The sequence below is a fragment of the Elephas maximus genome, chromosome 7 (assembly GCF_024166365.1).
Source record: "Elephas maximus indicus isolate mEleMax1 chromosome 7, mEleMax1 primary haplotype, whole genome shotgun sequence".
NCBI lineage: Eukaryota > Metazoa > Chordata > Mammalia > Proboscidea > Elephantidae > Elephas > Elephas maximus.
In genome coordinates this window covers 46,823,966-46,836,373 of record NC_064825.1, presented here as the reverse complement: position 1 = coordinate 46,836,373, position 12,408 = coordinate 46,823,966, and the positions used below count along the sequence as shown (strand labels likewise).

The following is a 12,408-nucleotide window of genomic DNA, read 5'->3' as shown; positions in this document are numbered from 1 at the left end:
TCGGATATAAAGTTATCTCTTAAAAACATAGAGCAAACTTCATACTTAATGATAAAACTTCAGAAGCATTCCCAAGTCCCAAGACACAGATGCCCATTACCATCCCTGCCATTCAAAACTATTCCAGAGGTCCTAACCAATGCAGCAACACAAGAAAAACAAGATATAGAAATACTGAAAAGGAAGACAATAAATTGCTATTTGTAAAAAACATACATTATTTCCATAAACAGATCTAGAGAGTCCATAGACAAAACTAATTAGAGTATGGTAAAGTTGCTGAATACAAGATTATCATACGAAAATTAACGTATATCAGCAAGCATGAATTAGAAAATGTAATAAAATATGCCCGTGACAATATGAACAATAATTAAAAGATACCTTAGGAAAAAAGAAAAAAGGAAGTATGGCATTAGCTCAAACCAGTAGAATAGGACACAGAGCCTAGACATATACCCAAGCATTTCTACAGGATCCCTATATGATAGGGGAGTCCTGGCGGTGCGGTTGTTAAGACTTCTGGCTGCAATCAAAAGGTTGGCAGTTCAAATCCACCAGCAGCTCCTTGGAAACCCTGGGCAGTTCTACTCTGTCCTGTAGGATCACTACAAGTCAGAATTGACTGGCTGGCAATGGGTTTGGTTTTTTGGTTTTATATGATAGAGGATATAAAAAAATATTGATCATAAATTAGTGGGGAAAAGCTTAACTTTTAAAAAAGGGTATCGGGATAAATGGATTTTCATATGAAAAAAAAATTAGACCTTTACCTCATTCTATACATAAATATAAAATCTTGTTAGATTATTAAAAACTTAAATACAGAAATCAAAACTTAGACTATTAGAGATACAGAAAGCTTTTATGTAGAAAATGATAAAAAATGATAAAACAAGCTATGCCATGTTTGTACACACCCAGGCCATACCTCAGACCAGTTAAATCATATTTTCTGGGCAAGACATCTATGCATCAGTATTTTTAAAGCTCTCCAGTGAGTCCCACGTGCAGGCAAGTTTGAGGACCACTGCCCTTAGTAAAGGTGCATCTAGAATCATTTCTGTAAGGTTCTGGTTGCCCGTCCCCATTTCCTCATTTACTGCTAGTGCTAACCTTGTAGGATTTGGACTTCATTTTGATTAAAGAAGGTACAATTTCCTTACATAGGAGTTATAACTTTCATTTGGTATCCTCAGCACCCTGTCTGGTACAGAGCAGAGGCTTAGTGGTCATTTTCTGAAATAAACTTAACTGAATGAAATGAATCAATACGTAGGTGACTAAAACTTTCACTAAATTTTATCTTAAAAATTTAATTCAATTCAACAAATTGATATGACACCCAGATACAGTGTTAGGCTGTGTAAGGTACAGAGATGAACAAGATACAGGCCCCTCTCTTCAGGCGTTCATGATCTGATGGGGGAGGCAGATACGGACAAAAGTATTATAATCAAGCTGACAATGGTAAGGGGAATAAAAGGAAACTTAATTCTAAATGGCAGGACTTAGGAAGTCGTCCCTAATGATTCAATATCTGAGACTGGCCTTGAAGTATGGTTGGGACTTACCCGGGAAGAAATTTAGGGAATGGGCAGTTAGGGCAGGAGGAAGTTCTGCACAGCATAAGCCAAATCAGCTGAACTTTTCTCTAACCTTCATGCAAAGTCAGAGGGCAGGTATTAAAGGCTCCTTTTCTTTCTGGTTTCTTTGTCATGACTCTCATTTTTCAAGTATTTTGCCTCTGGTTTATTAATTCTACCTCCTGGTGCCTCAGCTGATTTCTTCCAGGAAGAGTTTTCATTAGCATTTCTATGGGGAGCACCTGCTACCCCATCTATCCCTATTAACTGATGGCCAGGGCAATGGGGCTGGCTGACTGGGAGGGGAATTTTAATCCCCTCCTTATGCCTCATCTGTTTTCTAATTGAGAATGCTAGGGCAAAAGTCACAAATGGCTGTCCAGTGACCATCCTTAACATTAAAAATGGTAAAAAAAAAAAAAAAAAAAAAAAGGTACGCTTCTCAATTTTATATCATTTATGAAAAATTGATATAGTAAAAATTAATCAGCCTTATGATTGTGAATAATTCCAAAGTATGCCTTAGATACCACTTGACCGAAAAATCCAAGGCTAATGTAGATGGGTTACGAATTAAATGAACTATTAAATAGGAGACGTTTCTCAAAACCATACTGTCAACAGACATTCAGTGTTATCTACTGACTGTGTACTGCAGGAGAGAATGAATTAGCATGTATATGACTCTGGATGCTGAATGTATATTTTACCTTATATACCAACATATTAAACAGATAGATTGTTTTTCCTTTCTCGATTTAAGGAAACAGCTCACACTGATGTCATGTGACAGATGTCATGTGTATAGCCCAAGAGATAAACCAGTCACTGAGGTGTAAATGCACCATGATTTATGTAGGGTAGAAAAACAGAAGGGTTTGCAAACCAAATTATCATTCAAATGAGCCCAACGTGGCTCTAAGGTGATGTAAGACTCATCTACAGCAGACATAGGTCCTACTCAAACTCAGGAAATATCCAGAATTACAGCAAGAGAAAGAACGTGAGACAACAAAGAAGGAAAATCAATGCTTCAGATAAACCTACTTTTTTTCCTTTATAAAAAAAAAATATATAGTATATTTAATTTATAAAATACCTGATCTCTTTATATCTACTTTCATCCAAAGTACATTTCCCTATTATTGGTTAATTTTTCTTCTGTAACAAAAACAATGTTAAATTTCACATCAAACTTATCATGCACTTTAAATTGTCCATTAAAGATAGTGATGTCTATTAGCAACATTCATTCTGTTCATGTTTCAAAACCCTCTTGATCATAAGCAAAATGGTACTGCTGGCCACAAAGTCATGTGCGTAGTTAAATTTTACAGAAGATCTAAATTTAAAAATATATATATTTGTTTGAGGTGCTCAGAGATTTTTCTCGATATGTTGATGGAATTTTGATGGCCAATAAAAATAATAATCATTTGCACCAACTGGGGGAGTGTAGCTTTTGCCCACCTGATCCAAGCACTTCTACTACGTATGTGACTAGCTGTGAAGCTATGACATGCTTATTGAAGAGTTAGGATGTTGTTTTGGGGGAAGAGACTATATGGAACAAAGATACAACCTAAAATATTTGGAGTGGGTTGTATCTGAAAGGTTTAATCACTCTCTGACCACTTGGATAATCACCCATGGACAAAAGAAGTCTTGCCAACTTGGAAACAAAAACTGAGTAGGACTGAGTAGGGGTTTGAGAGTCTGGAATCTCTTTTGACCGGCATCGACCTTATGGAGGTTAGGAGTGATAGCTCCGGTCTGGTGGGAGGAAAGGTACCACCTGCCACAGGGAGATAGGATGGGAGTAGGAAGAGGAAGAGGCCAGGTCAGGAATCTCTGAAGTTGGGCCATAGTTAGGGATCTCAGGGAATGAAGCAGGGCCCGTAAACAAGAAAGCCAGTGGAGAATCAGAAAACTATATCTTGCCTTTTTTTTTTTTTTTTTTTCAAATGCCCCTTGCTTGTTTGCTTCCTTTCTTTTCTTTTTGATCTTCCCTTGGTAGCAGATGGAAACCTGATGGCGTAGTCGTTAAGAGCTACAGCTGCTAACCAACAGGTCGGCAGTTTGAATCCACCAGGTGCTCCCTGGAAACCTTATGGGGCAGTTCTACTCTGTCCTTTCATGTCACCGTGAGTCAGAATTGACTCAACGGCAATGGGTTTGGTTTTTTTGTGGTTTTGGTAGCAGTATAAAGATATTGTGAAAGTTCACCTCCTCATGGCTGTGAATCAAGGAAAAGGATGTGTGCTCTTGCTTGATTCAGAGCTTTAAATGGAAGCAGTGTACTCCTAGAGGACCAATGTGGTCATGGTAGCGATACACCAAGAAAGAGATGCCAAGCGGGAGGTGGAATCCAGGTAGATGGAGTAGGGGCCAACTGATTAGCTGCCTCTTCTAACTGAGAAATGCTTTCCGGGGTTAAAACCTGGGGTTCGAGTGGATTTTGTCTTAACGAGAGAGGAAGTCCATGTATGCTAGTCTTTTCCATCAGCATATGAGGTCGTGTTTGTCATGTTCACTGGAGAAGGGCATCAATCCAAACATGAGGCTACACAGAGGGTCTTGGCAAAGGACACTAACTGCAGTCTTCCCCACCATGCCCTCCTGCAGGAAGAAGGCAACTGACTCTGGCATTGATAAAGAATCCCATAAGCCACATTTAGAACATCATGAACATCTGCCTCCCCAGAGACCCCAAGCCCCGTGTTACATGTTCAGAATCAACTGTAATCTGTCAGCTAATTGATTTGGGTTGAAACATAAGAGCAGGACTGAAAGCCAAGCATTCAGAAACACATACTGGATGGATGAAGGGAGAGAAAGCAGGATGGAAGGACTGAGGCTGCCGCAGAGAGAAAATTCTAGAAGGATGTTGACACAGAGAGAGAGAGAGACAAAGAACATGTTTCTATGCTTGAAGGCATAGAAACTGAATGTGTTAAAGAAAGGGTTTTTGGTGATGAGAGAGAAACACATCTAGAGAACATGAAGGGAAAAGAGAAAAGCGATGCATTAATATGGTAAAAGGCTGGAGATATGTAGGAAGTGGAAATTAGAATAACGAGGCATTAGGTAGAAGGCAGGACTGAAATCCAACCTACTAAGCACTAGGCGGGAGCTCTCCTCCTGAAGCATCACATTTAATCCTAACAATGTCTAGCACAGTGCCCAACGTGTACAGTGTTGTTGCGGTGTACCTTTGAGTCGATTCCAACTCGTAGGACCCTATATGACAGAGTAGAACTGCCCCATAGGGTTTCCTAGGTTGTATATATATATTTTTTAATCTTTACTGGAACAGATCTCCATGTCTTTTCTCCCATGAAGCCGCTGGTGGATTCGGTTAGCAGTCGAGGCTTAACCATTGTGCCACAGGGCTCGTTAGCATATATAGTAGGTGATCAAAAATATGTTGAATATTTAACATTAAATCAATAAATGGGTGAACAATCCTAAGAGATATGTATTAATTATACCTTACGGATAAGAACCTGAAGCCCAGAAAGGTTAAGAAACTTGCCCAATGTGCCACAGGCAGTAAGAGGCAGAAGCAATCTGACTTCAGAACCAGTGGTAGAAGGAGAAGCGTGACTATTGGAGATTAGAAAACGGTGTGGTGCTTGGGTGTCGCCCAGGGACTGAGACGGGACGGAAGTATGAAGAGCCAAGGGAATTGGAATAGGGAGAATGCGGCCCCTGCGGGAAGGTGCCAGGGCCTTGGGAGACAGCCGAGGCTGCAAGGCGGCGCATCCAGGCTGATGCATCCGGTGAGTTGAGTGGGACAGGGTGGAGAATGCAAAGGGTATCTCTTGGGCAGCAGGGATCTGAGGTGAGGCTGGATAGGGAAAAGGTGGCTAAAGACCTGGGCGGGCTGGGATGGATAATGCTAACAGCTTCCACAAAGGAATGGGCAGAAGAGAAGTCTGCGACAGGAGCATGTCTGGGGTGGGGCTGGGGAAGGGCGTGGTCCAGGATGGGAGAGGAGGCTGAATGTGAGGCCTGCGATGGGGAGAATGAGTCCTGTGCAGTCCGCGGGAAAGTGCAACGGTGACTAGGTCAGTCACGTGAGCTGTGGCCCGCGCCTCACCTGTAGGAGCTGCTCACCGCACTCGCCACCTCCTCGCGGATTTGCCTGTTGAGGGCGTCCGCCGCCGCACGCCCCTTGCCACCCTCGGGGCCCGCCACCTGGACCTGGGCCGTTGGCAGCGGTGTCTGCTCAAGCCCCAGCCCCTCGGCCCGACGCAGCATCCAGGAGGGCCCGACCTTCCTTCGTGCGTCGCGCTCGTCCCCACCAGATGCCTTTCCGGCCGCAAGGACGCCCGCTCCGCCAGGAGCCGTCTCCTGCTCTGGAGCCTCATCGGTGGCCTGCACCGGCCAGCGCTCCTGGCTCTTCGGCCGGCGCTTGGGCGCCCCGAGGATGGGCTCTGGGGCCTGGGGATACGTAGAGATCTGCACCGGCTTGGGGATCCACGGGTGGTCACCGCGGCGCGGCAGCGGCCAGGCGCGGAAGTCCTTCTGGTACTGGGTCTCGCGCTCGAAGGGCGCGTCGGACGGCTGGTACTCGCTGCGCGGTCGGCAGCTCGGCTCGGGCCGCTGCACCTTCCAGGCGCGGTAGTCCTGGCGCATCACCGAGTCCGCCGGGCCTGCACTGGAGGAGGAGCCCGGGCCCTGGCCGCTGCGGCCCGGGGCCGCCGCCGCCTCGCGGTCACCGCCGGGCCCCGGGGCCTGCCCTGTTGCCCGGGCAACTGCATCCAACTCGCCCTGGGCCGGCTGAGTCTCTATGGCGACCGCGCGCGCCGAGGGGGGCGCGAGTGTCGGCGGCGCCTGCTGTTGTTGAGGCGGCGGTGGCTGCGGCGGGGCGCCTGGGTGCTCGGTGGCCTCCGAGTACTTGGTGAAAACCAGCGGCACGGCGATGTCCGCCTTGTCCAACTGGTTCCAGAAGCGGGCGATGCAGCAGGCCCGGGTGATGCACGGCCACGCCATGATGCCGCCTGCAAAAGCTGGCTCTCCTTTCTTTCTGCGGTTCTAAAACAAGTCTCTACTCTTCCTTCAGCCCTCTGGCCCCCAACCAGCCAGTCTGGTTGCCACCGTTTTTCTCCTGCTCAGCCTGAGCTACCTGGAGCTCCTCCCGTAGAAAGCAACAGGGGAGAAAGCCCGATTTCCAAGGTCGGGCCAGCAAAGCTATTGCTGAGATAGTCTGGGAAGTCCCTCGATTACCGGCTGCGAACGCCTCTGGGAGCCTCCTGCAAAGGTCTCGGGAGAGCAGTCGGCTGCGGGCGCCGAAGGGCGAGAAGCACCGCTTCCCCGAGTCCCCAGCGAGGGCGTCTGGGATGCGCCCCTCCCTGAGGCTGCGGCGGCGCGCCGACCCCGGCCGAGCGAGGCGACGCGAGGAGAGGTGAGTGCCGGCTTAAGCCATGGCGCAGAGAAAGGGTCGGGCTGTGTGGTCGCAGGGTAGGAGGACGAGGCTCGGTTTTTCTCCTCGCCGGCGTCCGGGCGCAGCCAGCCACCTAGCAGGGCTCGGAGGCGGTCACCTCCAGCGGAGACTGAGCATTGCTGCCGCCGCCGCTGCCCTCAGTGAAGCTGCTGCTGCTGCTGCCGCCGCCGCCGCCGCCTCTGCTGCAGGGAAGCGGCCCCACCCTTTTCTGCCCCTCAGCAGGAAAAAAAAAAAAAAATCTAGGAAAGATGCTGAGAGAAAGCGCGCTGCAGAAAAAATCACCTGCTGTCGTCAGCGCGCACGACTGGGTGTTCGCCCTCTCTCTTTCCCCTCCTTCCTCCGCCCCAGCAGCTCCGCCCTCCTCGCTTCCAGGCAACAGCAGATCTGGGGCCTTGGTGAGTTCAAGTCCCAGACTCACGATGACTTGCTGTTCTTGGGCTCATCGCTTCACCTCCTGGAGCCTCAGACTCCTTTTTTGTAAAATAGGCCCAATCATTGGGAGAATTAAATTAAAAAATATGGGGGAAAACACTAGTGAAATGCCTATCCCATAACTGATGTTTAAAAAAGGGAGCTGCTAATATTGGCCAGAGTCATCAGGCTGAATTTGAACCACTTCGACTGATTCCTGATCCAAGAGCTTGCCAGTCTTACACACAGGCCCTGCTCCTTTTCTAGGGGACCCCTGGGGCATCTGAGAACCTCCCAAGACCCATCCAGTCCTTGTTCAGCACAGAGGCCAGATTGGGGGTGAGGCAGTGAAAAGATTCTTGAAAGGGTCCATAAGTAGGAAGGTTGGGAATGGGAAACGGGTAAAGTGCCCTAGGACTGGGTAGGGCCTGCCCTACAAGGTCTTCCTAGCACGTTTCTGCCTCCTGGCTTTGGGCTTTCTTTTCCTGGGCGGGAGAATTGATTTTGGAGTCAGATAGAGCCGGTGTCTTCTCTGGCTTGCCACATACTATGTATGCCACTTGGGCAAGGTGAGTCATCCCAGGGTCTTTCTGAAAAATGGAAGAAAAAATAGCTACTTCCAAGTGGTTTTGTGAGAATAGTTAAAGACTCAGAGTAGAAGCTTTGAGTCAAATAAAATCCAACCCACCCACTGCTGTTGAGTCCATTCCAACTCATAGCGACCCTATAGGATAGACTAGAACTGCCCCATAAGTTTTCCCAGGTTTAAGTCTTTATGGAAGCAGACTGCCACATTTTTCTCCTGTGGAACAGTTGGTGGGTTCGAACTGCCGACCTTTTGGTTAGCAGCTTAGTGCTTAACCACTGCACCACCAGGGCTCCTTAAACCAAATCCACAGGGATTCAAATCCTGGCTTTTGGTCTCCTTAGGTGTATGGCCATGGACAAACTGCTGCAATTTTCTGACCTTTAATTCCTTGCCTGTAAACGTGGGTACCAATTCTCAGCTCACAAGATTGTTCTGAGAATCAAAAATAATATAATGCCTGAAAAGTGCTTACCACAATATCTGGCATATAGCAATGGCTCAACAAATAGTAGCTATTATTACTCTGTTGTTGATTCAGTGGTACAATCGTAGAATTCTCGCCTTCCATGCAGGAGACTCAGGTTCGATTCCTGGCCGATGTACCCCATGCACAGCCATCACCTGTCTGTCAGCGGTGGCTTGCGTACTGCTTTTATGCTGAGCAGGTTTCAGTGCAGTTTTCAGACTAAGACAAACTAGGAAGAAAGGCCTGGCGATATACTTCTGAAAAAATCAGCCAGTGAAAACTCTATGGATCACAACGGTCTGATCCCCAACCAATCATGGGGATGGCACAGGACTGGGCTATGTTTTATTTCATTTTACGTGGGATTGCCTCAAGTTGGGGACCTACTCGATGGCAGTTAACACAGCATTATTATTCCAAGGACCCACCCGGGGAACCCATAGGTGGCATTTCCCAAACAGACCACTTGGACATTTCTCTAAGAAGTCCTCCTGTTTTTCCAAGTGTCTCCTGGTCTCGCCTTGATTTCCCTCTGTATCTCCTGCACTGTCCTCCACTCCTACCCCCAACTATATCCATTGGCCTTCAGCTTTGTTTCCTTCCAGTACCAGCAGATTTTTCAGCATCATTTATGCTGAGGGTGTTGGCATTTCTGGGGAAGAAAGTCATTTATGTGTTTAGTTGGCGATTGATTGCCAAACACAGCCTTCTTTTTTTTTTAAACTTTAGGATCAAACAGGATGAGAAGACAGCTCTGACTAGTCAATTATCTGCTGAACTTCCTCCTACTTGGGTCTTTGCGTCTTGGTGATTTGATTTGAGTTTCATAAATAAAATAATGCCTGGCCCTGTTTTCCAGTCGTTAGGAGATAAATTTCTATAAACGACATAATCTGATCTGACCCCTCCTCCCCCAGCCCTGCAGAAGCCTCTGAGATTTGGCTGAAGTCTTTTCAATAATGATTTCCAAAGGTAAAAAGAGGGACTAGAAATCGGAGGAACAGTGTCTATACTGAGAGTCACTGAGAATTTACTCTTCTTTCATTTAGCAAGTCTAGTCTTCTGATACCCACTCTGCTCTGTCCCCAACTCTTTCTTTGGCACTGTAGGACCCAGATGGATTCTAGCTCTTGAAGAGCCCTCAACTGGAGGAGGATGGTATGGGGAAACTGGGAGATAGACACGTGAGCAAATAGTTACCAAACAATATGGTCAGCATAACAGAGGCTAACTTGAGGTGCTGAATCAATGCTAAATTGCCTGGAAAAGTGAGAACAGGCTTCTTGGAAAGGGGACTTTAAAGGTGGCCTTGATAGATGAGTAGAAGTTCTCCAGTAGGAGAGATTTAAGTGAGAGCACCCAAGGCAACTTCGTCATCTACGCCACCTTTCACATTTGCTGATTTGGATGTTCAAAGTACATTCAATTGTACCACTTCTCTGGGCCATCAATGGCCCAATAGGACAGACAGGTCTAATGGGCACAGCTCCACCTCATTTATAAGAGACATATTTAAAACATAATGACACACATTAAAAGAAAGTGATAGAGAAAGATGTAGTAGGTAAATACGAACTGAAAGAAAGCTGATAAGACGATATTAATATCAGACAAAATTGGTCTTAAAACCAAAAGCATTATTAGAGATAAAGAGGTTCATCATATAAATATTGAAGAAACACTTCACCAGAAATGTATAAAGTAGTTTGCATCTAACAATATAGCTTTGAAATATATAGAGCAAAGCTTGGTAGAATTTAAGGAGAAATATACTAATCCATCATCATCAGAGAGAGAGAAAGATTTTTTGACACATCTAAGTAGCTGAAAAATCAGACAGAAAATGTTGTTACAGATGTAGATTTGAAGAATTAACAAGGTGGATCTAATGGACCCTGCATCCAACAATTAGATAATACATATTCTTTTCAAACCTACATGGAATATATAAAACCATATACTAGGCTACGAATAAACACGTACCAAAGATGCATACAAATCGTGTTTATTGATAATAGTACAATAAAATTAGAAATTAATAATAAAAGATAGCCACAAACCTCCACATATTTAAAAGTTAAACAAAAAACGTATGTCTAAATTAATTCATGGGTTTGAAAAGAAATTATAATGGATATTAGAAAATAAAAACACTACATATCAAAGCATGTGGAATGCAGCTGAAAGCAGTATTCACAGGGAAATTTTAGCCTAAATACATACGTAGAAACAAAGAAAGATTAAAAATACTCTAATGATTAGACTCAAAAAAAAGTTTAGAAAAAAAAGTACAGAGCAAACCCAAACGGCAGAAGAGAGAAAAAAATTACAAACAAGGATTAACTAAATACAAAACAACCATACAATAGAGAATGTCAAAAAATTCAAAAGCTTCTTCTTCGAAATATACAAATCTCTGCCAAGTTCATCCAGGAACAAAAAAAGAAAATAAAAATCGGACATCAACAATTTTAGGGTTTTAAAGAATGATTATAAATATAGTAGAGATTTAAAGAATCATAGTCAAATATTAAGAATTACTTTCCATTAATAAATTTGAAAACCTTGTTGGTAGCCAGTCTCCAGGATGGCCCCCAGTGATTCTCACTTCCTGGTGTTTACACTCTTGCATGGTCCTCTCCCACAGTGACTAGAGCTGACCTGTATAATGAATAGGATATTATGAAAATGATGGTGTGGGATTTTCAAAGGTAGATCATAAAAGACATTGTGGCTTCCACCTTGTCCTCTCTTGGATCACTCACTCCGGTCACCATCTTGTGAGGACATTCAAGCAGCCCCACAGAGAGGTCCATGTGGTGAGGAACTGGAGCCTCCTATCATCAGCCGTGAGTGAACCAAATTAGAAGTGGATCCTCCAGCCTCAGCCAAACATTTAGATGCCTGCAGCCCTGGCTGGAATTTTGATTGCAGCTTCATGTGAGATCTTGAACCAGAACCACCCAGCTAAGATATTTGGAACTCCTGACCCATAGGTCATATTCACATTTGAGATAATAAATGTTTACTGTTGTTTAAAGCTGGTAAGTTTTTGGGTAGTTTTTTATGCACAAATAGATAATTACTACACCTAGGAAAAACAGACAAATTTCCTAGGGAAAAATATATCTTACTAAAAGTCATTTAAGAAGAAATAGAAAACTTTCATAGTTCTATAAACTGAATCAGGAATTAGAAATCTACCCACAAAGGAAAACAAAACAATTTGACTTTACAGGTGAGTCTCACAAAATTTTCAAGGAACAGATGATCTATCTCTATGTTATATAAATTATTCAAGAGAACATCTTCCTTTTATTAAGGACAGATAGGTATTCTTGCAATTTCTATCTTTCCTTGAGACCATCTGACAGCATTTAAAATATTTGAAAAAAAAACCGATTATATCCTCCAAACTCCTCTTCCCAGGCTAAATACTCTCAATTCCTGCATTTAGTTTAATATCCAAAGAGCATACTGAAGCCAGATACTTTGATACCTTGTTGTTGTTAAGTGCTGTCGAGTCGATTCCAACTCATAGTACAACAGAACAAAATACTGCTTGGTCCTGCGCCATCTTCACAGTCATTAGTGTTTGAGCACATTGTTCCAAACACTGTGTCAATTCATCTCGTCGAAGGTCTTTTTTGATCATCTTCTACGTTACCTAGCATGACGTCCTCCTTCAGGGACTGGCCCCTCCTAATAACATAACCGAAGTATGAGATGAAGTCTTACCATCCTCTCTTCTAAGGAGCATTGCGGCTGTACTTCTTCCAAGACAGATTAGTTCATCCTTCTGGCAGTCTGTGGTATACTCAGTATTCTTCACCAACACGATAATTCAAATGCATCAATTCTTCAGCCTTCCTTACTCATTTTCCAGGCTTCACATGCGTATGAGGTG

The 12,408-nt window shown here is 44.5% G+C and overlaps 1 protein-coding gene across 1 annotated transcript in view; it reads right to left on the bottom strand.

Annotated features, from left to right (window-relative positions):
- Window positions 1–7,172, bottom strand: part of MAP6 (microtubule associated protein 6) — a 93,833-nt gene extending 86,661 nt beyond the window's left edge. Inside the window, exon 1 of the mRNA XM_049890679.1 lies at window positions 5,689–7,172. Within this exon, the coding sequence (XP_049746636.1) occupies window positions 5,689–6,584 (896 nt within the window). The 5' untranslated portion in view covers window positions 6,585–7,172. The remainder of the gene's footprint in view (window positions 1–5,688) is intronic.
- Between the last annotated feature and the right edge of the window lie 5,236 nt (window positions 7,173–12,408).